We start from the raw sequence: 23,300 nt of genomic DNA, 5'->3' as shown, positions 1-23,300 counted from the left end.
CTCAAAACTTTGTAAATAAAACAACACTGCTAATGCTTCCAAAATTCAGGCCGGCCACCGGCGGCGGCAGTGGTGGTGGCTACACAACAATTTTTAAAGTTACCCAAAACGATTTGAATATTATTTTTTCAAAAGAGACAAAATTATTTTCAGTAAAAAAAGGGACAACACTGAAATCGAAACCGGTTTCTCGCGGGATCCAAAGTAACTAATTTTTAAATGCTAAAATTGCCCTTTTTTGTGCAATTTTCGATATTATTTTTATTTTTAAAAATAAATAAAAAAAAGAAGAAGATTTGGTTTCAAATTTGGCAGAAAAGGTGAACGCCATGTCATGTAGGAATCATGATAGATACACACAGAGAGAAAGACAGCTTGAAACACTGAATAACGCGCAAAATTGATCTCTTTCAGTGTTTCTTCACTGAAGTCATTGGCCATTGTCGTTGCCATTGCACAACCAATTTGCTACTCTCTCCCTCTCTTTAGGGTTTCGTCGGATCTAAATAAGACCAACTTTTTTTCATAACGCGGTAATACGAATCCTCAGCTCCTTTCTAGAACCTCAATTCTTCTACATTCTGATTTCTTCTTCGTGCCGTTCCTAAACCCTAAAATCCTTTTTGCTTCTGTTACTTCAGGGCATCGATTTTACTGTTTTGCCCTGGAAACGCTTGAAATCGAGCAATTGAGGTGTCCGGAAGTAAATCTTTCATTTTTTTTTTCTTTTTCAGTGAGCTTTTTTTTTTTGGTGTGGGAAAAACGTAAATATTTGTCGGCGAAAATAGAAAGTGCAGGAAAATGAGACTAAATATGTTACCTTTTTTTGTGTGTGAAAATTGTAGGGAGTTGTGTTCCTATTGATAAAGATTTCTTAAAATTGGGTTTTTGTGTTTATTCTTTCAGGGGTTTGGAATGAGGTGTCGGGAATGGTTAGAAGGTTGATTGTTTAGCGTTGAGGCGAGGAAATGGATTCTGCAAGGAGTTGGCTTCAGAAGTTCCAGCCTCGAGATAGAACCAGGGCTGCTGCGAAGAAAAAGGAGGAGGATAGTAATGGAGAAAACGAGGATTTGAATGCGGCGGTGGATGAAGCAGTGCTTTCTAGTGTCACGAAACAGAAGGTGGCCGCAGCAAAGCAGTACATTGAAAACCATTACAAGGAGCAAATGAAGAACCTTCAGGAGAGGAAGGAGCGGTATGATTCAGTTAATCGCTGATTCTGATAGTGTTTTATGTATCCGGAAACATCAAGTGTTGACACTTGTTTGTTTTCAAACCACTTGGGTATAGCTTTTTGGGTACATTTTTGTGGGATTCCTCTCTTTTCTTTTAAGGTCTTCCAGTAATTTTCTTGAGGCCAGAGTTGTCTTGCGTCAATCTATAAGGGTGCTTCTATATCAGCTTTCTATAACTGATCCGGTCGATTGATTCTAAAGTGTTATAAGTTTTGTTAGATAGAGTGTTTCTCTGTTGGTATTTGTTTTCATCATGTTGGACTCTAGTTCTGTAAATCTTCTAGTATATGTTTTTAGTAATGCCGTGGTAGTTTTCCATCACTACATAGATACGACTCATACTGAAAGATAGTTAAATTTGGCACATGGCTGTTCTGGTTTTAGGCGGGATTATCCAAGAATACAGGATGAACTTTCGAAAGGAGTTGTGATTGAAAATTGAAGTTGGTTTATATCTCATTGAGTTCAGCCTTACGAAAACATTTGTATTTTTAACTCAAATTTGGCATTGTTATTATTTCCGCCTGGAGGTTTTAATGTTTTTGTGAAGTTTGGCGGACTATTCATATAAAAAACGGGTTACTTGTTTTGTTTTTTTATGAAGCTTGTATGTGCACTTGCATCTACTGGGTTGGAAGATATCTCTCTTCTATGTTCTTAACTGGAAAGTTTAATGACCCACTAGGGTTGGCCTAGCAATGAGGATTGCGTAGTAAGTATGCATGAGATCGTAGGATCTAACCTTAGTGTGACCATTGTACAGCTAAAAAAATTGGAAAGATTTGATGAGACTCAAGGTCATTGGCCCATATAACAAACTCTTCTAGTGTGGTAGCTATAAAGGTCTCATAATTTAGTTGATCAGAAATGTACTATTGTGGGAGATGGATTCCTCTGTTCTCTTTATGTTGAGGTTCATGTTAATATTGCTGAAACTGTAATTTGCTTGAATGTTAATGTGAACTGTATTAGTTGCATTGGAAAACATATGATCAACTTTTGTAACACCTCACTTACTTATTACAGTCGAACCATCTTGGAAAAGAAGTTGGCTGATGCCGATGTCTCTGAGGAGGATCAAAACAACCTGCTTAAATTTTTAGAGAAAAAGGAAACTGAATATATGCGCCTTCAGAGGCATAAGATGGGTGTTGATGATTTTGAGTTATTAACAATGATTGGAAAAGGAGCATTTGGAGAGGTATGTATATGATTATCGTGATATGATTGACTTTACTTTCTTCCTCAAACTTCTGATCAATGTATGTGCTGATTTCTATCTTAAAAGATATAAAAAAATCTGATTTCCATAAAATATTAGCAATGATTTTCAACCTATAAAAGACTGATTTCTATCTTAAAAAAGAAATAAGTTGAAGATTTTATGTGCTGAAGCACCTACTCTTTCGGGAACTACAGATTCATTTTTGGATTTCTTGTGTAAAAGGGTGCAGAATTATCCAATGATCTCCTCTCCCACTTTTCCCTCTGAAAATTGAATTTTTCCAGGTCAGAGTCTGTAGGGAGAAGACTAGTGGTCATGTGTATGCAATGAAGAAGCTAAAAAAATCAGAGATGCTTCGCAGAGGCCAGGTTTACAATCATTGGTCAAGCTAGATTATGTTATCCAGAAATTAGTAGTTTAAATGCCTATGGTCAATAAGGTCCTCATAGTTATTCCCATTTGTTATTTTTTCAGGTTGAGCATGTTAAAGCTGAAAGGAATCTCCTTGCAGAGGTTGACAGCAATTGCATAGTCAAACTTTATTGTTCTTTCCAGGATGCTGAATATTTGTATCTTATTATGGAGTATCTACCGGGTGGGGATATGATGACTCTACTAATGAGGAAGGATACCTTGACTGAAGATGAAGCAAGATTTTATGTAGGAGAAACTGTTCTGGCTATTGAATCTATACATAAACACAATTATATACACAGGTATGAATATACTTGTTCATTTACTTCCAGGGAAGTCCTATTTCCTTGGTTTCCACATTGAACATTTTTATGCAGGGTTATCTTTTAATTGATGCTGATATAACTGAGCTAATTTCCAGAATATACTGTTACAATTGTGAGTCTTACTAATTGCTATCAAAATAATTTTAAAATGATCTAATTGTGAAAACTGTTGATGTATGAAGCCACATTTATTTGTTAGTGTTTATGTTTGAAACTAAAGCAAATTTCATCGGTTAATAAATAGTATAAGTCTGTCTCTTCAATATTTTGTGTTACAGGGATATCAAGCCGGACAATTTATTACTTGAAAGATACGGGCACTTGAAATTGTCAGATTTTGGACTTTGTAAACCATTAGATTGCAATACACTTGAAGAAAAGGATTTTTCTGTGGGTCAGAATGTGAATGGAACTACACAAAATGATGAGCGGACAGCTCCTAAACGTTCACAACAAGAACAACTTCAACACTGGCAAATGAACAGGAGAACACTTGTAAGTTCGCTGCTATAAGGCTATTATTTTTAATTCCTTTATTTGCTATGACAGTGTATGCAATTGTAAAACTTGATGTTGTGTTTTCCTTGTTATGCAGTGAAATGTTAAAAGTTATGATAATTTGTACATATCAAACCCCTATCTGCTCACCCAACCTGAAATGAAAAAAATAAAAAAAGTGTCTCCATTAAACTAATGGTTTAAGATGGCCTTGTTATGCATCTTTTTTGTGTGCTTGTAATTTTTGAATGTATAAACCCTTGCAGGCTTATTCCACAGTTGGTACACCCGATTATATTGCTCCAGAAGTTCTTTTGAAGAAAGGTTATGCGATGGAATGTGATTGGTGAGTTTTATGTGTGTGAATGTTGGCATGTTATCAAATATTAATTTCTTCATGCTACGATGTATGTATATCATAACATTTGAGTTTGTCATTTCATTCATTTCTGGTGATCTTTCAATAATTTTCAAGTTTCAATGTAGTTTGGCATTCAAATTTCTTACTGGGATGCAATCTGGGATATTTTTTATTATTAGTGCCTTTTCAAATGTTCTAAAAGGATGTTAGGTTCTGCTTCATTTATGTGGAATTTATGAATATAAGTTCTGGGTTACATATTTTATTTTGATGCAATGATGGTTTTTACAAAATTCACAGGTGGTCACTCGGAGCTATTATGTATGAAATGTTGGTGGGATATCCACCTTTTTATTCTGATGATCCAATGTTGACTTGTAGGAAGGTAATCTTTTTGAAAGAAATGTTTCTTTTGACTATGCTCGTTTGACATTCACTTTGTAAAGAGTAAACTTTCTATAAGTTCAGAGTGGTTCATTATTGATATTTAGAATGCATTCTTAATTTTTTTATGAAGTACAGGCAATCTGATAGCCATGCCTGGATTTCAGAAGCTAATTCTTTTGATTTTCTTATCAATGGTAATCTGTTAGTATAGATAATTAGAGTGTGTTCGGGAACCTGTTTTCATCATTGCAAATGGTAATTCACACTTTCCAAAGCATGAAACGAAGAAGAAACATTTTGTATCATTGGCATTGAACATTTGTTTGGATGGTTTGAACTGATAACCAAACACACGGTTAATTAGAGGGGTTGGAAGCATATGCATTTAGCTTAAAACTGGAGAGGTAGAAAGGAGTGGCATGAAAATGTGCTAGAACAAAGCTGGAGCTTGGTTAGCGGAGAGATCTTTCTTGATTTATTCACTTTTTCAGTCAAGCATTAAAGTAACTTTTTTTTTCCTCTCAATTTCCATAAAAAAGTTTTCTAACATGATCCACAGTATAGTGCAACCTACACTCTATAGTACCAAAATCCTGTTAACATTGTGTATAACTTTTTCTAAATTTTATGGAGAATGTTAATCTTGGTTTATCTTTTGTGCAGATAGTAAATTGGAAAGCTTACTTGAAATTTCCTGAAGAAGCTAGGCTGTCCCCAGAAGCTAAAGATCTTATTAGTAAGCTTTTGTGTAATGTCAGTCATAGGCTGGGGTCAAATGGTGCAGATGAAATAAAGGTGCTGTATGCTCTGTCATTTTCTAAATTCATTTGTTTGCTGTATTATACTTTTTGGTATGGATTTTACCTTTTTGCCGTATTCTTCTTTAGGCTCATCCTTTCTTCAAAGGTGTTGAATGGGATAAGCTGTATCATATGGAAGCTGCATTTATTCCTGAGGTCAATGATGAGTTGGACACTCAAAATTTTGAAAAGTTTGATGAGGTATTTGAGTCTCTTACATTCTCGCTTTGTGTAGCTTGTAGTTAGAAGTGCCTTATTCCACTAATTCTCACTTTCTCTTTTGCAATTGTAGTCTGACAGCCAAAGTCAATCATCATCAAGATCTGGTCCATGGAGGAAGGTAATATTTGGCGTTTGCTTCTCTGTGGGAAATTGTTACCAAGTTATCTATAGAGCTTGTGTCACCCCCGGTAGTATAGGGAAGTACAAAGAAAATTAGTTAGTCATAATTATTTTATACTTTGAATTCTTTTATTTTAATTGCTCTGCATGGATGTGATTTATGAGTAGACTGCTGGTATATCTTTTATTCGTCATGAGTTGTGTTAGTTGTTGAGATGGTATAAACCATAGGCAGGACCGTGGTTGTAGGTAAAATCAGTTAGTCATCATTGTTTGGTTTATACCTTTTGAATTACTTATCTTCTTTAAACTAATAATGTTTTGGCTTCTACTTCCTACATCTAACTATTTTTCAAACAAGAACACACTTTCCCTGAATTTTTAGGAAACCTAACTTATGGCTCATGTTGATATGTGTATTAAGGCTATGGATGACAATGCAGGCTGACTCTTCCTACATGAGGGTTGGCGCCAACCTGCATAGGAAATACTTTTTATAGAAATTAATGAAAAAAAATTAAATATAAATTTGGAATAAATTTAATAATTTTTTTATTTAGATGAAGTAGGTAAATTGTCTCACATTTTCTCACGACACATGCGGAATAAGATATGAGTACAAATTCCAGAATGTGGAATTCAGAGACTTCCAAGAGTTATAGAATCTGGAAGTTAAAATTTGTGTTTTGGATTGTACAATATTCCAGATTACACAATCTAGAATACAAATATTCCAGATTGTAGAATTTGAAATGGATAATTTTAAATTTTTTTAGCATGAAGTAAATATGGGGGTACAAAAGGAAATTTCTATATTTTTAAGTTATGCGGGTCACCTCGTCTCGGCCCGCACTTGGCCCGTGCGAGCCGCGGGTTATGCGGGATGGATCTAAGTGGGCTAGCTGATTGGAATAGACAGCCCACCCTGCGTGGCCCATCCTGCTTTACAAACCCTAATTAAGGCTTTGCCAAAACGTCAGCACTAGGTTAGCAATAACTTTCATGATATAGGGTTGTTTATATCATCTTGAGTCTGAATTGTATTAATTTATACTTAAGGCATTCTTGTTAACCCTTATAAAAAACTTACCAGTGTTTAACTTGCTTATACTTGCTTGGTATTAGCAATGACCAATGGGTGTCTCACAAGTTACAATTGTTGGTTGTTTTATTCTTTTTACCTGACATCTGTCACAACTTTTTTAATATTTTTTCTTGCTGCCTTATATACCTGACATCTGTCACCCTATCTATTTCCTTTGTCTTTGCAGATGCTTTCATCTAAGGACTTAAATTTTGTTGGATACACATACAAGAACTTTGAAATTGTCAACGATTATCAAGTTCCTGGGATGGGTACATCTCTTGTTTTTGCTTTTCACTGCTTCAAATTTATGTTTGTTGGGGATTCTATTTTGGCCATGTCATGACTCATAGCTATTATGCTTGTTATGTTAGATATATTTTATTATAAGAGGGAATATTCGGATATTCAAAACCATTTCGAGAGAATTATGGTTTAGGAGTTCTATTTGTGTATATGTTTCCATCTTAGATACTGATAGAAACTGGTAGTATATGAAAGGAAATAGATGATATTGTTGTAGGAGAACAATTACTTAGAAAAAGAAACCAGGAAAAACGGAAAATAGCAATGCAGAAAAGAAGATAACATCCAGAGCTGCAGGATGCAACCTCTGTCCCCAAGGCAAATGCCTACCAATACCTCACCCAACTTCTGTCACGCCCTTTTGCTACTCCCTCGTATCTCATGACAGTATTCCACTCTAATGTCCTCTTGCCATGTGGACATTTTGTTATGCATATCGCACATTTTGCATTTCCATGCTTTTAGCCCATTTAGTCTCAGCCCATCTTCCTTCGTTTTACTCCTCCTCTTCTTCTTGTGAACAGGGGTTAAAGGCCCAAGAGATACATTAATTAAAAGTGATTGTTTAAGTCAGTAAGTGGTTATTACATGAACAAATAATAACAATCTTAAGCATTATTCCTTTGGTTAATTTCCTTGAGGGAATTTAATGTGTATTAAGAGTTCTTTAATCAATAGATTATGTGCTAAACTTGGTCCAGATGATTAGATCTGGCATATGATTCTTTCCATCTTCTTAGGGTGGAAGGCCCAGATATTATTGGAAGGATATATAAAACCTCAGTTTCACATCAACGAGGTGACATGTTTTTTTCTGGCAGGAAACATAAACTTGTGGGGTTATGTTGAAAGGCAAAAATCTTTGAATTTTTGTGTTTGTCTTTGTGATGATTATATTTACATTTAATGTTCTGGAAGGTCGTGTGTTTTGTTCTTTTGCGTTGACTTTGGTTTCCTCTTGCCGCACAGCTGAACTGAAGAAGAAACAGTCCAAACCAAAGAGGCCAACCATCAAGTCACTTTTCGGTAGGCTTTCTCTTGCTTTGGGACCATTCATTATATTCCTTCAAGCTGTTTTCTTTTAGTTTGTGTTTCTCTTTGTACCTATACTGTGTTTCTTACATGTAATGTAACCATAAATCTTTTGAAGTGATAAAACTGGCTGACATGATTGATTGTGATTCAGAAACACCAGAGCAAGAGTTGTCTGATACATCTTCTCAAGGAAGCTTTTTAAAGCTCTTGCCACCCCAGTTAGAGATATCTCGTAGAGACAAGAATCTTCCTCCCAGGTCATAACAAGCTTCTCGCGTGATCTATCCAGTCTGACAGTAGGAATCATAACTCGTAGCATTTTAATCATTTCCACCTTTAAAATTTCACTCTTGATGCGTTTGGATTTGTTCATCATTACACTAATGACTTGGACCAGTCTCGTCAGTGGCCCGCAACTATTGATTTTGTAAATCTCTTACTGCTCACCATGTCCCTTGTTACACATACCATGTATATTCGCGTTCTCTTTTACATTAATGATAGCAAACCATTTATCCCTGTAACATTGGAGTTTAATGATTGACAAGTTATTTAATATATAAGAACAAGACCTGTTTGGATTTTTTTTTTAAATATCATGAATTTGTAAGTGTTATGGTTCGTTTATTGATGATTATATTGGACGAGATTCCTCAGAGGTTATGTCTACTTCATGGCTTACACTTTATAATTGGAGAATTACTTTTCCTATTATTATTGGATTGGTATAGCTTTGAGTTACTTTTTTCTGCACACTATGAATTCTTCTGTAATATTTAACAAAGTTAACATGATACTGTATTTTTAGGAGTTATTAATTACTTACATTCACAATGTTTATTACATATAATGTGAAAAATTCTTCTGTATCTCTTACTTTGTGCTTTGCTTTTACCCTCGATTCTAACATGCTTCATGCATCACGTGAAAATTTAAATTCATCTTTCTTACTTTGTGCTTTGTGCATACTAACATTGTTTTATTTTATTAAAAAAAAAACAGAAACTAATGTGTATTTTTATAAGAGTGTTGGATTTGGTGATCACTATCTTTTAGAAGTTGACATGATTGTTTATGTCCCCCGAAAATAAAATCTCATATTTTTCAGCTTAAAAATATCAACCTTGAAATTCCAGTTTTAATCATACCAAAGATGCACTTGTTTTCACTTATCATAGTCTGTATATTTTGTTTTTGTTGTTAACTTGGTGTATATATTCCTACTTACAAAATAATTATTTTTTTTAATATTGAAATCAGGCAAAATTTAAGTCAAACTTGCAATAGATTAGTTGATCAAGAATTTACAGCAGAAATTCTAGGGAGGAAAAAAAAGTTAAATATTGTTGTATTCCTATAAAAATCGCACTAACTTGAAGCAGTTGCTGCCAAATATACTAGACTGTTATGATTGATTGGTGCAGGACCATTACCAGGAAAACTTATTCGATTATTCTGTGGAGATTTGAGAGATGACATATGCCTTACTTTAAAATATTTCTTAAATTTTTTTTTTACATTTTTTTGGTAAAACATGATTTTATTATTTTATTATGTCAAACAATTTCTAAACCATGACTTTATATTTTTTTAATATAATTAGATAAAAATGTCTCATTTTTTATTTATACTTATCTAAAATATTTACAAAGATATAAAATAAATTTATTATCATTAATATTTAGATACTTTTTATATTATATAATCTAGGTTTGCTTTTATAAGTGCAGTGCACAATGGCTCCTCCTCACTTTGTAGGATGAAATAGTTCATAGATTTTTTTGACAGGTAGAACCTTCTAGCCTGTCCATGTATTTGTTCATTTCAAATATTTATGGATAGTTAATATCAAGGATTAAAAATCCTTCGGTGATTAATAACATTATTTATTATATAATCTAAATTTAATTATGTTTTAATTATTTATAAATTTGGAAATTTTTAATTGACTTTCTATTAATTTTGTTTGTTATGAGTATTTAAAAAAATTGTATATTTTTCAATTGAAATTTTATCTTTTTTATTAATTAGATTGTTTATAATCTCACTTACTTGTCAGAATTTGTTAAAAAAATTAACATTTAATGAAATAATTGATTTTTATTATTTTTATTGAAGATATCAAACATATTGGATAATAAGGTTGTTCTCTTCCTTCATAACTCTCATTTCACCAATTAAGTCAATCAAGAAATTGTAGCATTACCATAAATATCATGACAATAATTCTTTATTATTCAACACATTTCAATGAAAACAATAAAATTTATTTATTGTTCTACATTAAAATGACACTACAAGATAACATCCACATCACTGTATTAATGAAAAAATTAAAAACAATATCTCAATTAGAAAATATAAAAATTTCAAATATTCAATAAATAAAAAAATTTAGAAAGACTCAATTAAAAATATTTATTTCAGAATATGTTTATATATATAATTTAATATATTAATATTGATAAATGGTATATTTGTTATCACTAAAACAATTAACATATAAATAAATATCATAAAAGTTTAAAATTAATTAAAAATTATATAAAATTTATCCATAAACATATCTAATTTTATAATTTAGGTTTATAATCTTCTTTAAAGGATAATTTGTCCTAAAGTAACTAACCTTGTGTAGAGAGTGTTTATACATAGAATCAACCCATTTTGAGTGCCTCCTTTAGTCCCAACATTTGATTTCTTCACACATTTACAGTGTGACATTCACTTTTTTTTTAAGGTATTGGAATGGTTCCATGCTTTATTTCTTTACTTTCTTCTAAATATAAAATAATAGCATTCTATAGCATAGCCAACCCCATTAACCCATTCCCTATGAAGCAACCTTAATGAGGAAAAAGTCAAACTCACTTAATAATTATGTCACAAAAACACCATGAAACAGCCCACAGATACTGATACCATTATTTTTCATCTGCCGTGTCGTTTGAATCATGTTATTTAACTTCATTAACTTCATGTTCTTTATTAATCACAAGACTTGCATTCTAATCAGAATTAGACATCAATGATTTTTCTATATTAAACTGTCATTGTAGCATGGTAAAATAATTGGGACGGTCCTTCCATACCCATACACCCTTAATAAACTAACATAAACCTCACTTTCATTTAAAAGGTGGTTCACTAATTACTCAACTAATATGTTATTATCAGTTAATAATCAAAGGGAAGGGGTTAACCTACTTTTATATGCTACTAAATAAATATCTACATGGGAGGGATGTAACTTTTGAAGATTGAAAAGTGTTCAAGTAAAAAGACATTGCTAACTAAAGAAGGTGTTCAAGGGAAAAGGGTGTTTTTTTTAACCTTTTCAGTTTATATATTAAAAAGTAAAGAGAAAAGTGTACTAATTATCTCTAAAGTTTTATGAAATTATACTTAGTAAATCTCAATCTAACAAGTGTATATGATAATAGTATGTAATAAATGTTAAACTATATTTGTAAGGATAATTGTTAGTTGATTATCTAAATTTAATATGCACTTTGCAAACTCATTGAACTGATATGATATATATGTGTAGTGTATGAACAATAATTTCCATTTCATTCCTAATAACCAACGTAATCTGTGACCTGGGATTTTGATTATTGGAATTCCTGAGTGGCTTTGCGAAGTCAGAGAGCATTAAGATAAACAAGTGAAAAACATGAATCATATATTATTATTTAAACAGGGTAGTTGCTGCTTCTCCATCACCATGGTCACCACAAACAAAACCATCCCTCTCCTAGCTATTCACATCAACTTTGAAAAATAGCTCAAAGTTAAACCATGTAACTGAAAGCTTAGAAACATTTAACCTCATTACTATAATAGTAAAATCACTGCCAAATCGACGTGTAATGATTAGCTTCTAGTCACTTATCTTTTTCTTAGTGTCTTTATTATGCCGGCCATTCCCTGGAATTGGCAATGGCATTGACAATACTACCTTATTCTTCAAACTTTGCCTTTAAAAGTCGCACAAAGCCTATTCTTCAAAGCCCCCTTTACACCTTCTCCTCCCTTTTGCTACTTATTTTCTTTTCCCTATCTCATAATAGTTACTTACATTTCTTGCATTATTTCATCCTTCTACGATGAAAGTGGGATTCGAGCTGGTTCATGCAAATCATAATCCAAACATGATTCGTCCACACATGCATGAAACATGGGATCACTACTCAAATATTACTTCCCTGCCATTTTCAGCTCCAAGTCCAACTCCATCAAACCTATATCCAAAACCAGCAACAGAAAACCACTGCCTAAACTTGGGGCAGAATGAACTCTCTGATTGGATGGAGGAACACATTGGTGACATCACCAAACACCTTGTTGAAGACTTACCAGAAACCAGTTCTGATAGCTTGATGGCTAATAACACAGCAAGGGTTTCCCATCACAACTTTGTTCCCTCACTTTTGCCCAACTTCACTCAAAGAAAAGCTTCATGTTTTAGACAATTTGAGGCCATCACCAACGACCCCCCGAACTTCAATCTTCACTCGGGTTTAGATGATAGCTACAATGTTTGTGATCAAGGGTTGAGCCTGATAACCCTTCTAATGGAGTGTGCAGTGGCAATTTCAGTTGAGAACCTGGGTGAGGCTCATAGGATGTTACTAGAGCTAACACAAGTGGCCTCACCCTACAAAGCGTCATGTGCTGAACGTGTTGTTGCTTATTTTGCCAAGGCCATGACTGGGAGGGTGATGAATTCTTGGCTTGGGGTGTGTTCTCCTTTGGTTGATCACAAGAGCATTAACTCGGCATTCCAAGTGTTCAACAACGTTTCCCCTTTCATAAAATTTGCTCACTTCACTTCCAACCAGGCAATCCTTGAGGCAGTGAACCATTGTGACAGTATTCACATCATTGACTTGGACATCATGCAAGGGCTGCAATGGCCGCCTTTTTTCCACATATTAGCCACCAGAATGGAGGGTCCACCACAGGTCACGATGACATGTTTGGGAACCTCAATGGAACTCCTTGTTGAAACTGGTAAACAACTCTCAAACTTTGCAAGAAGGCTTGGCATGTCATTCAAGTTCCACCCCATTGCAAGCAAGTTTGGGGAAGTGATTGATGTGTCCATGTTGCATGTAAAGCCTGGCGAGGCAGTGGCAGTGCATTGGTTGCAGCATTCACTCTACGATGCAACTGGACCTGATTGGAAAACACTGAGGCTCCTTCAGGAGTTGAACCCAAGAATCATTACCTTGGTAGAGCAGGATGTGAACCATGGAGGCTCTTTCTTGGACCGTTTTGTGGCCTCCTTGCACTACTACTCCACCCTTTTTGATTCTCTTGGAGCATACTTGCACTTTGATGATTCAAACAGGCACCGAGTGGAGCATGGCCTTCTCTCCAGGGAGATCAACAATGTGTTGGCCATAGGAGGCCCTAAGAGGAATGGTGAAGACAAGTTTAGGCAGTGGAGAACCGAACTTGCTAGGCACTGTTTTGCACAGGTTCCAATGAGTGCCAATTCAATGGCTCAAGCTCAGTTGATATTGAACATGTTTTCACCAGCTTATGGGTATAGCCTTGCACAAGTTGATGGCACATTAAGGCTTGGTTGGAAGGATACAAGTTTGTACACGGCTTCTGCATGGACCTGCTGTACTTCTAACTAGCTTGCTCCCTTCATCAATAAGGTTCCTATAGCCTTTTAATGGCTCTTAAGTGTTCATACTTTTAAAGTAGTAGCAGCTTCAGAATTGAGCTCTATATTGAGAAGATTGATTGGAACATTTTAGGATAAACAGTTCTTTAGCCATACATGTATTCATGTTCATATTTTGCTCCCTTGAAATCTATAGTTTGTCTGTTTTTTCTTTCATTTTTTGGCCTCAGGAGGGAATCTTTCTACTTCCTATTTTCTTGGCTCTCATTGAATGCTACTATACTTCATTTTTTTTTCTCTTTATGTGGTCCCAAATGTTGTTTAAACTTAGACATGCACATGCCCATGCCTCTCTACTAGGATAAACAAATTAATTTGGGAAGCTGCACAACAAAACAAAAGATTCTCAAGTTTCATTTGCTTTTGTTTCACAAACCTATAAGCAATTACTTATCTTCGTTTCAGGCAAGTAAGGTGATGACAACAGGTGTATGAACTTCATTAATATTGTTGGACCTATTAAAATTTTGCCCAACCTTTATAAGAATTGGTGATGCATGTTTTGCTGAAAATGTGTACTGCAGTGGAACAATTTATAGGGATGAAACACATTCCATGCCTTCATTTTTAACCCTACATTATTAACTGTAGGTGTCACGTACTAATATTTAATTTATGAAAACAACATACAATAGTGTTCCATTGTTTAGTTTTCACCCACTGATTCATGTGTCTCAAATCAACCTTTGATATCATAAAAATATATCTCCACAATTCATGTTTTTCATCCACATATTCGTGAACAATTGTCATTAGTATATTTCTGGTAGTATTTTATAACAAAGTTCTAAACCATATAAATTTTTTTTATCTATTTACATATTAATTATTACCTACCGATCTGAATTCATAAAAAAAAATATTTATTTACATATTAGTTATTACATACAAATCTGAATTCATATATAAAATAAAGTGTTACATAGATATTTATATACAAATAAAAAGAGATTACATAAAAAAAATTATATGTAAAAATATTACATATGAATTTTTTTCATATATAAATAAAAAAAATTCTCAAGTTATTACATACCAATTTAATAAAATATATAATTTAAAATGTAAGACATATTTCATACTTGATATTATACAAACTAATAAATTGGAAACCCATTATTACATGGTTAATAAATTACACAGCGAATAAGAAGAGTATAATTTAAAAATTCATATACTAAAATTGGTAATATTAAAATTTCATTAAAAAATTGTAAAATGTAAAAGATTAAAAATAAAATAAAATTGGTCTTTCAATGATCTCAAAATTAATTCCAAAGTTCGAAAATTAGTAATATATAAATTACATTTTTTTAAATAAGAGGATTTTTTAATCTGAGTATCCAGTAGTAAAAAAGTTAAGAGAAAATATAAAATTAAGGCTAATTTTTTAATTCCGAAAATATATTTTACTATAATTTTCTTCTATCGGACAACAGCGTGGAAGTGGATCCACCCATCATAATAAATATAAGAAGTCAAATAATGGTTTGGTCATATTGAAAAAGAAAAAAAAAAAAAACTAAAAATAGTTTATAGAAGAAAAAAAACGTGAAAGAGAATGAGTGTACCATTTGTGACAAGACGAGCCTTAGTTGCCATCTGAGTTGTACTTTATTTTATAGACTCATTTGCATCTAATGAGCTTTTTGCTCAATGAGTAACGTTGTCAGGTCCACGTTTGATTTAGCTGCACGGCGGAAAGCTCTTCGTCCATTTCTTTTTGTCAATTTGGATCAAGGATAGCTTGGTGGTTGTGATGTTAGTCAGATATGCACTATGTGTAAAAGAAAATTGTGAATTAGAAAGAAAATGATGCATGGGATACCTGGTTACATTCGACCGGTCTTGGGTAGTGGTCGAATGATTGGCTTGGGATCCCGTTACGTAGTCTTGAAACCAGGAAGGTGAGATTGATGTGACTAGATTGTCGAACAGGAAGGTCAACTGGAGAAGGTTCAGTAATGGGTGCTAGACTTCTTTGCGTAAGAGAAGAAGGTTGGTCTGCTGGAGGTTCAGGTGCATTGTGACGAGTAGGAGAAAATGGTGGATTGAGTGAATGTTGTATTGGAGTGGGTAAGTCAATGTCAATAGCGTGCAAAATATATTGTAATGGAGGTGAGGATTGCGTCTAAGACGGTTGACAAAATGGGAAAAACTTTCATCTAAGGTGACTAGTAAAAAAGTGTTTGCATCTATACCAAATAATTTGTATCATTTTTTATTGAGAGTGTGCGGATCAAATTTTTGCTTAGGTGAAATAGAGAAAACCAAAAGTTTTTAGGTGAGAAAGTAAAGGTGGGCGATTATATAGCATCTCAAAAGGTGATTTATTTGTAGTAAAGATGATGACAAGCGATTAATGATATATGTGACGGTTAAAACGCATTTCCCAAAATTATAATGGTAAATGAGATTGAAATAAGAGGTTCGTGATGTGTTTAAAATGTGTCTATGTTTGCGTTCTACTACTCCATTTTGTTGAGGAGTGTAGACTCAAGTGCGTTGACCTTCAATACCTTTTTTGAGAAAAAAAATTACGCATTGAAATAAATTCCAATCCATTAATGCGAATGGTTTTAATAGATGTCTGAAATTGATTTTGTGCAAAATGTAATGAATAATTCTGAGAGATGTTGTGTTTCAGACTTATGATTCATAAGAAATAACATTTAGTATAAAAAACGTTTTCCAAAATGAGTTGGGATTTTATGAGGACCCCAAATCTCACAATGCAATAGATTAAATGGAGAATGAGATTTTATTGTGCTTAAAGAGAAGGGTAGCCTTGTCTGTTTAGCTTTGGACAATACAAGTATTATGAATAAGAATGAGATTTTCACGCCGAAGAAGATGCCCAAGGCGTTTGTGCCATAAATCAGGGTCGGTCAAAATTTGAGATGCGTGGGCTTGGTTTGGAAGATGGGACATGTAGTATAGGCCACATGTTGTTTCTCGAGCCAATCATCCTCCCGTAGCCAAGTCCTGCAAAACGCAACCATGTGAAAAAAAAAACAATAATTTAGTGAATTGGTTACCTTACCAACAAAAATGAGATTTAAATTAAAAGAAGGAATGCAAAGAACATCTTTGAGAATGACATTGTCATTGAATTTAATTGTGCTCATAGATGAGATGGGCGCAATTGAGTCTGTGGGCAGATTAACATTTGGAATAAATGATGATGAAGTGTGTGTGTGAAAAATTGTGAATCAGATGCAATGTGATTGATTGATCCACTATCTAAAATCCATAGTTTCGTAAAAGCAGAATTAATAGACGAGTTATGGGCAAACAAACCTGCAGTGTTTATAAACATCTCACTTTTACCACATTATTGTTAAGCACTACACAACCTTTGTCAATTGCTGAATTTGGTCTCTGGTAAAACCTTGTACTAGGTTTCCATCAGACTCGTTACTGGTGCTTTCTTTGCCAGACATTATCTCTTATTTATTTAAAGGATAAAGATGGAGAGGGCTGTCAGAGATGCCAGATAAAATTGAGATGATTTTATTCTTGTGTGTAGTAAATATATACAAATGTATGAAGACTTTCTCTCTACAAATTACAAGCTAATTATGTAGTGATCCATTAATAATGGGATTCTATCTGCGTAGTATAATAACGTACAATAATTGCGTATAATTTAATAATCATTATTTTCTTAATATAAACTTCAATTTCTATTAGGAGGTGTCTAAGAAATATTCGATCATTATGATAAATTACGAAGTCCTAAACTTCAATATTGCAGGATTATCATTTGATGATGCTAGTATTCCGGATACAGTCTCTCAGTTTTGGACAGGTGGTGATTGGAATATTTCATTGTCTTTACAGCAGATGCCTCATCTTTTTAGTCATATCATGGTTAGGGCAGAACAGGATATTCCTAATTGGATTCTAGATGAGTCTGGTCGTCTCACTCTTAAATCACCTAGGACTTTTTTATTGGATCCAAGGGTTTACTGTGGTTGGGGTAAATTTATTTGGTCTTCATATATCTCGCCTTCCAAAACTCTTGTTCTTTGGAAAAATTTTCATGGGTGGCTTCGTATGGATTAACATATTCAAAATAAAGGTATGCATATTTGTTCTATGTGTACGCTTTGTGAAAAGCACGAAGAATCTATTCAACATTTATTTTTTGAATGTGCTAGTGCTTTGCGTATTTGAAGTTGGGTTCGACACATTTTTCCTACTTATCATTTCTCTAATAAGGATGATTTTCTTTCTTTTATTAAGAGTGATGGTAGTCTGTTGGTTAAATTGATTAAGCTAGTTGTGATAACTTTTTCTATTTGGATGATATGACGTATGAGGAATTATGCTCGTTTTCAGGATAAGATTGAGGTTTCTAGGGCTATTTTGGTTATTAAATATTTAACTTGTCTACTGCATAATTCGTCTAAAACTTCAATGAAGAATGATATGTTCGATTTCAATGTGCCCAAATTTTTTGGTATTAACCCTCTTCCTGTTAGATGGGAGTTTCCTTCACTAGGCTAGATTAAAATTAACACTAATGGGGTTGCTAAGGGATATTCTAGTCTTGCTACTTGTGGAAGTATTTTTCGTGGGAGTATGAGAGAATTTATTGAAGTTTTTTCTGCGTTTCTTGAAGTTAGGACTGCTCTGGTTGCTGATAAGTTGGAGCTTACTAATGTTTGGCTGGAATGTGATTCTGCTTTGGTTTGCGTTGCGTTTATTGCTAGGACAAATGTTCCTTGGATGCTTCGCGATCGATGGAATGTTTGTCTTAATTACTATGGGAAAATTAGGTTTAGAGTTACTCATATTTTTCGTGAAGGGGTGCTGATAAGTTGGCTAATTTAGAATTTTTTTATAGAGAATCTTTTCATTGGTATAATAAGCTTCCATCTTGTCTGTTTTTAGAATTTTTATGAATATGTATAGTCTACCTATGTAGTATTGTTTCGTTTTTGTTAACATATGAGTTTTGGTCTATTCCCCGTATTTTTTTTTATTTTCTTTATTTATTTTTTTTAAGTAATACTTTTTTATGTGATGACAAATTATTGTTGTTACTTAAAGTGTCAGCCTAATTGAGATCTTAAATTACACCGTAATACTTAACATGAAAGCTTTTATTTTAAAAAAACTTCAACCTCTAACTTATTTAGACTTTGGAGTTCTTATTTTGGACTTTGGAGTTCTTATTTTTGGACTTTGAAGTTCTAAAAGAGCATTTTTCTTAGGATATAAATATAGGCTTGCATAAAGTATAATGACAATCTCATATATTTATTAATTATACTTTTGTGCATATGAAATTTATTTTTTAAATTAATGAATTACACCTTCTAAATGGAATATGAAGTGAGAGTCTCACTTATTTATTAGTTCTAAACATGATTTCTTCTACAACATTTTCACTAAAGAAAATAGATATCAATCTTAAAAACAAAAAATAATTAGTTATTATATTAACTAAATTATATATTATTTTAAAGATTAAAAAATATTAATATTTAAATTAATTTATATAATTAATAAATAATTTTTAAATTAGTATCTAATTAGCAATTAAAGTTTTAGCTAACAACTTTAGAATTTAAATAATTAGTAATTAAAATTTTGATAACTAATTAGATATTAATTTAAAAAATATTAATAAAAACTAATTTAGATACAAATAATTGTTTTAGTCTCTAAAATAATATTTAATTTAATTAATATAATAATTAATTATTTTTAGTTTCTAAAATTAGTTTTTACTTTCTAGTAATATTGTTGTTAAATATTTTTTTTCCAAAATATTATATATATATATATATTAATAAAAATAGTCAATGTATAAACAATTATCAGCTATTGTTGTGAATTTTTTTTTACAACAAAACACTTTTTTTTGTGTGAATCAAAATAAGTTGTTACATATTCTCCCCATCCATCAGTTTATGGTAGATTACTTCATTAAAGTTTTCCATAGCACAAAATTTATTTTCTATTCCATTAAATGGTGAATTACAATTTACAATTAAATGTTGTTCACCGGACACATTGAAACACTAGGAAGGAGAAAGAATAATTAAAATAGAAATAAAATGCATAATTGATATTTATTTTAATTTAATATAAACTATTTCAACAATACATTTATTGTGGTCTTTGATTAAAAAAACTCATTCATAAACCACAATAAAAACTTATTGTGATTTAATAATAAAAAAACTTATTCATAAACCACAATAAACAGTTTTGTAGATTATCTCCATAAACTTTTTTTTCTTGGCCGATAAAAAAAAACTCCATGAACTTTATTGTAGTTGGTTTCGTTAAAATCTTATAATTTTCTTAAACTTCGTATCAAACAGTATATTGAATTTTAAAATTTCTAAAATTTTATATGAAGGTGTTTTTATGATGATTTATTACTTTTTACATAAAAATTTATAATTTAGTTTGAAATGAATTTTTCATTTCATTAGAATTTGTTAAATTAATACTTCATTACAGGTGATGTATATATGTGTTTGCTTTCACTAAAGACTATTTCTCCTTTATCATAAATTCTTGTCCGCTCAATTTTTCCTTCATCTCTTCATCACAACAACTTTTTCTTTGTTTTAGATTGAAAATTGTGTATTTGCGTGTTCTTTCATTGAAAACCCAATTAAGTATTTTGTCATCAAAATTTTGTCTCTAAGTACCACATCTTTATAATGAACAAACTTATACAATAATTTATATATTTGTCTACAACTTTGGTCAAAAAAATACTTATTATACAAGAATTTTTTTTTAAAAATTATTCATTCTTCATAAATATGATATAGTTGAATATAACATGTTACAAAGTTGATTTTGTAAAATTAAATTAAGTTTAAATTCATTCTTTATCAAGTGACCCTTAAATATATAATCATACACAAATTAAAAGATAATAATGTTTTATAATAAATAAATGAGTCTTACAAATAAAATAAACTTAAATCAAATTCTTAATACATTATTATATTTTAAAAAAATATTATTATATTCTTTTGAAAAAAAAATATAAGGAGAAAAAAAAAAGTTGTCGGCACGAACAACACATGTATTAGACGGCGAAACATGTAATTGTGAAAAAGAAAAACTATATGTGGTGTACCATGGAAATAATGAAATGGCTTTTTTTATGATATGACATGATGACTTTGATGAGGCATTTTAATGTTAATGTGACGTTTATGTAGATTATAGATTTTTCTGTGATTTTAATTTAGAAAAATAATAAAAGTGGAGAAAATGTGCCTACAAATTCATTTGGCTTATTTAAGTCATAGTCATCATAGGAAACTACTTTAGATTTATAAACATCATTTCATGACTTAATTGCATTTCAAAAGTATTTATTTAATATTAAATCTAATTTATAAATTTATGTAGTCCAAATTTAAAACATTTTAAATATAGTATTTATTTTTACCTTATTTTGTTTTTTTATTACACTGATTTATATAATTTATTGTACTTCTATAATATTAAACTTAGGAATTAATTGAAGAAAAAAAAAATAAGAGAAGACAAAAAGTTGTAGAAACTGATTGAAGGTAATTGCACAAATTGCAAAACTGTTGAGCTGGTCTTACTCATTTTGATTTACTTCAATAATATATATAATAAAATTACAATTACTGAAAGCTATAAAATAGGAATAGTTTAAGGGTAATAAAATCAGAATTAATAACCAACATCCTTCCTTAATTCTGATTTGGAACAACCTTCATGTCCAACATATCTCTTAACTTGATGAAAGCATCGATCTTCGCTCAGTGAAAATATCTGCAATCTTGCAATCTGATCTTCTGATTTGTAGTATTCCAATTTGATCATGTTCTTCCCAACTTGGTCTCGCAGTAAGTGATATCGAATATCAATGTGTTTACTTCTTTTATGAAAAAACGGATTCTTTGCAAGATTAATTGCAGAGACATTGTCAACATAAATCTTAATTGGAACATCTAGATTAAAACCAATTTGAGTCATGATATTGCTAAACCAAATTGATTAACAAGCACTTGTTGTTGCTGCTACATACTCAACTTCACAAGTAGATAATGCAACAATTGACTGTTTCTTTGATGACCACAAGCAAACCGTCTTTCCGATCATAAAACAATTACCACTAGTGCTCTTCCTCTCGTCTCAATCTCCACCCCAATAACTGTCTGAGTATCCGACGATCTCAATCTTTTTAGATGAAGAGTAAAATAGACCAAAATTTGTAGTACCTTTGATGTAACGCATAATTCTATTTACAACTTGTAAATGAACTTGTCGGTAACTCCATGTATCGACTGACCAATCCCACAACATAACATATGTCGGGTCTAGTACACATGAGATATCTAAGGCTCCCAACAATCTGCTTAAAGTATGTTGCATCTACAGTTTGCCCATCACCTTCCTTCGTGAGCTTAATTCCAGCTTCAATTGGAGTCTTAACTGGGTTTGAATCCTCCATCTTAAACTTCTTTAAAAACTCATCAACAAATTTCCTCTGATGAATGAAGAGTCCATCGTCTCCTTAGATGACTTCAATGCCCAAAAAGTAGAACATAATACCGAGATCAGTCATCTCAAATTCCTTCATCATGATATGCTTGAAATCACCAATCATGATATGCTTGAAATCACCAATCATTTTGAGATTACTTCCTGTAAAAATCACATCATCAACATAAAGACATAAAATTAGAAAATCTCCATAATCATTAGTCTTTACATAAAGACCATGATCTGATGCTCATTTTTTTGAATCCAGTGGCATGAAGAAATGAATCAATCCTTTTGTTCCAAGCTCTTGGTGTCTATTTAAGACCATATAAAGCCTTAGTTAGTCTGTACACCTTCTCCTCTTTGCCAGATTGTATGAAACCTGGCGGCTGCTTTACATAAACCTCTTCATCAAGTGGGCCATTTAGAAATGCAGACTTGACGTCCATTTGGTGAATTTTACATTGCCTTTGTGCAGCTAAAGCAATGATTAATCTCACTGTTTCCATTCGAGCTACAGGATAAATATTTCTCCGTAATCATAGCCTTCTCTTTGCTCAAATCCCTTTGCCACCAACCTTGCCTTGTATCTATCAATCTCACCATTTGCTTTCACTTTAATCTTGTACACCCACTTCATATCAATTGCTTTGTGTCCTTTTGGAAGATCAGTGAGCTGCCATGTATTGTTTTTCTCAATCGCCATCAATTCTTCATTCATAGACTCTTTCCATTTTGGGTGTTAAATGACATCTGCAAGTCTCACGGGTTCTGAATCTGCAAGAAAAGCAAAGTGAACTAAATCTCCATTGTCAACAACTTCATCATCAAGATTTACTTCGCAATCTTGAAGGTGTACAGGTTGTCGTTGATGCCTTCTTGGTCGCTCCATCATAGTTGCAATTGGAGCTGCAACTTCAGGTTGAATTACAGCTTCAGGTTGAACTGCAGGTGCTTCACGAGTGACTCTGTCTTCCTCTTGTTCGTGATTACTATCTTCTTTAGCACAATTGACAAAATGATTATCACGTTTTGATCTGCACTCATTTCCATAATGGTCACGTTTATGGCAGTTATAACA

At 32.4% G+C, this 23,300-nt stretch overlaps 2 protein-coding genes across 5 annotated transcripts; both read left to right on the top strand.

The window, feature by feature from the left end:
• The first annotated feature begins 257 nt into the window (after window positions 1-257).
• Window positions 258-8,607, top strand: LOC137829962 (uncharacterized). 4 transcript variants are annotated; one of them, XM_068637010.1, is made up of 15 exons: window positions 297-533; window positions 642-693; window positions 907-1,195; window positions 2,262-2,436; window positions 2,745-2,828; window positions 2,935-3,176; window positions 3,479-3,695; window positions 3,965-4,044; window positions 4,360-4,444; window positions 5,110-5,241; window positions 5,334-5,447; window positions 5,539-5,586; window positions 6,860-6,944; window positions 7,948-8,004; window positions 8,165-8,607. In XM_068637010.1, exons 3-15 carry the CDS (start codon window positions 969-971, stop codon window positions 8,275-8,277), a joined length of 1,659 nt encoding a protein of 552 aa, XP_068493111.1. In that variant the 5' UTR covers window positions 297-533; window positions 642-693; window positions 907-968; the 3' UTR covers window positions 8,278-8,607. The 4 variants fall into 4 exon arrangements, with proteins under 4 accessions (XP_068493110.1, XP_068493111.1, XP_068493112.1 ...); XM_068637011.1 differs by having other exon boundaries at window positions 323-533; window positions 642-703; XM_068637009.1 differs by lacking the exon at window positions 642-693 and having other exon boundaries at window positions 258-533.
• Window positions 8,608-11,774: 3,167 nt separating this feature from the next.
• LOC137828243 (scarecrow-like protein 23) lies at window positions 11,775-13,955 on the top strand. The gene has a single exon (XM_068634726.1). The coding sequence runs from the start codon at window positions 12,123-12,125 to the stop codon at window positions 13,662-13,664; it is 1,542 nt and encodes a 513-aa protein (XP_068490827.1). The 5' UTR covers window positions 11,775-12,122; the 3' UTR covers window positions 13,665-13,955.
• Window positions 13,956-23,300: the final 9,345 nt, after the last annotated feature.

Source organism: Phaseolus vulgaris, chromosome 7, assembly GCF_000499845.2.
Source record: "Phaseolus vulgaris cultivar G19833 chromosome 7, P. vulgaris v2.0, whole genome shotgun sequence".
Lineage (NCBI taxonomy): Eukaryota > Viridiplantae > Streptophyta > Magnoliopsida > Fabales > Fabaceae > Phaseolus > Phaseolus vulgaris.
Note: the sequence above shows the minus strand (reverse complement) of the source record. Positions and strands in the feature narration are given on the sequence as shown.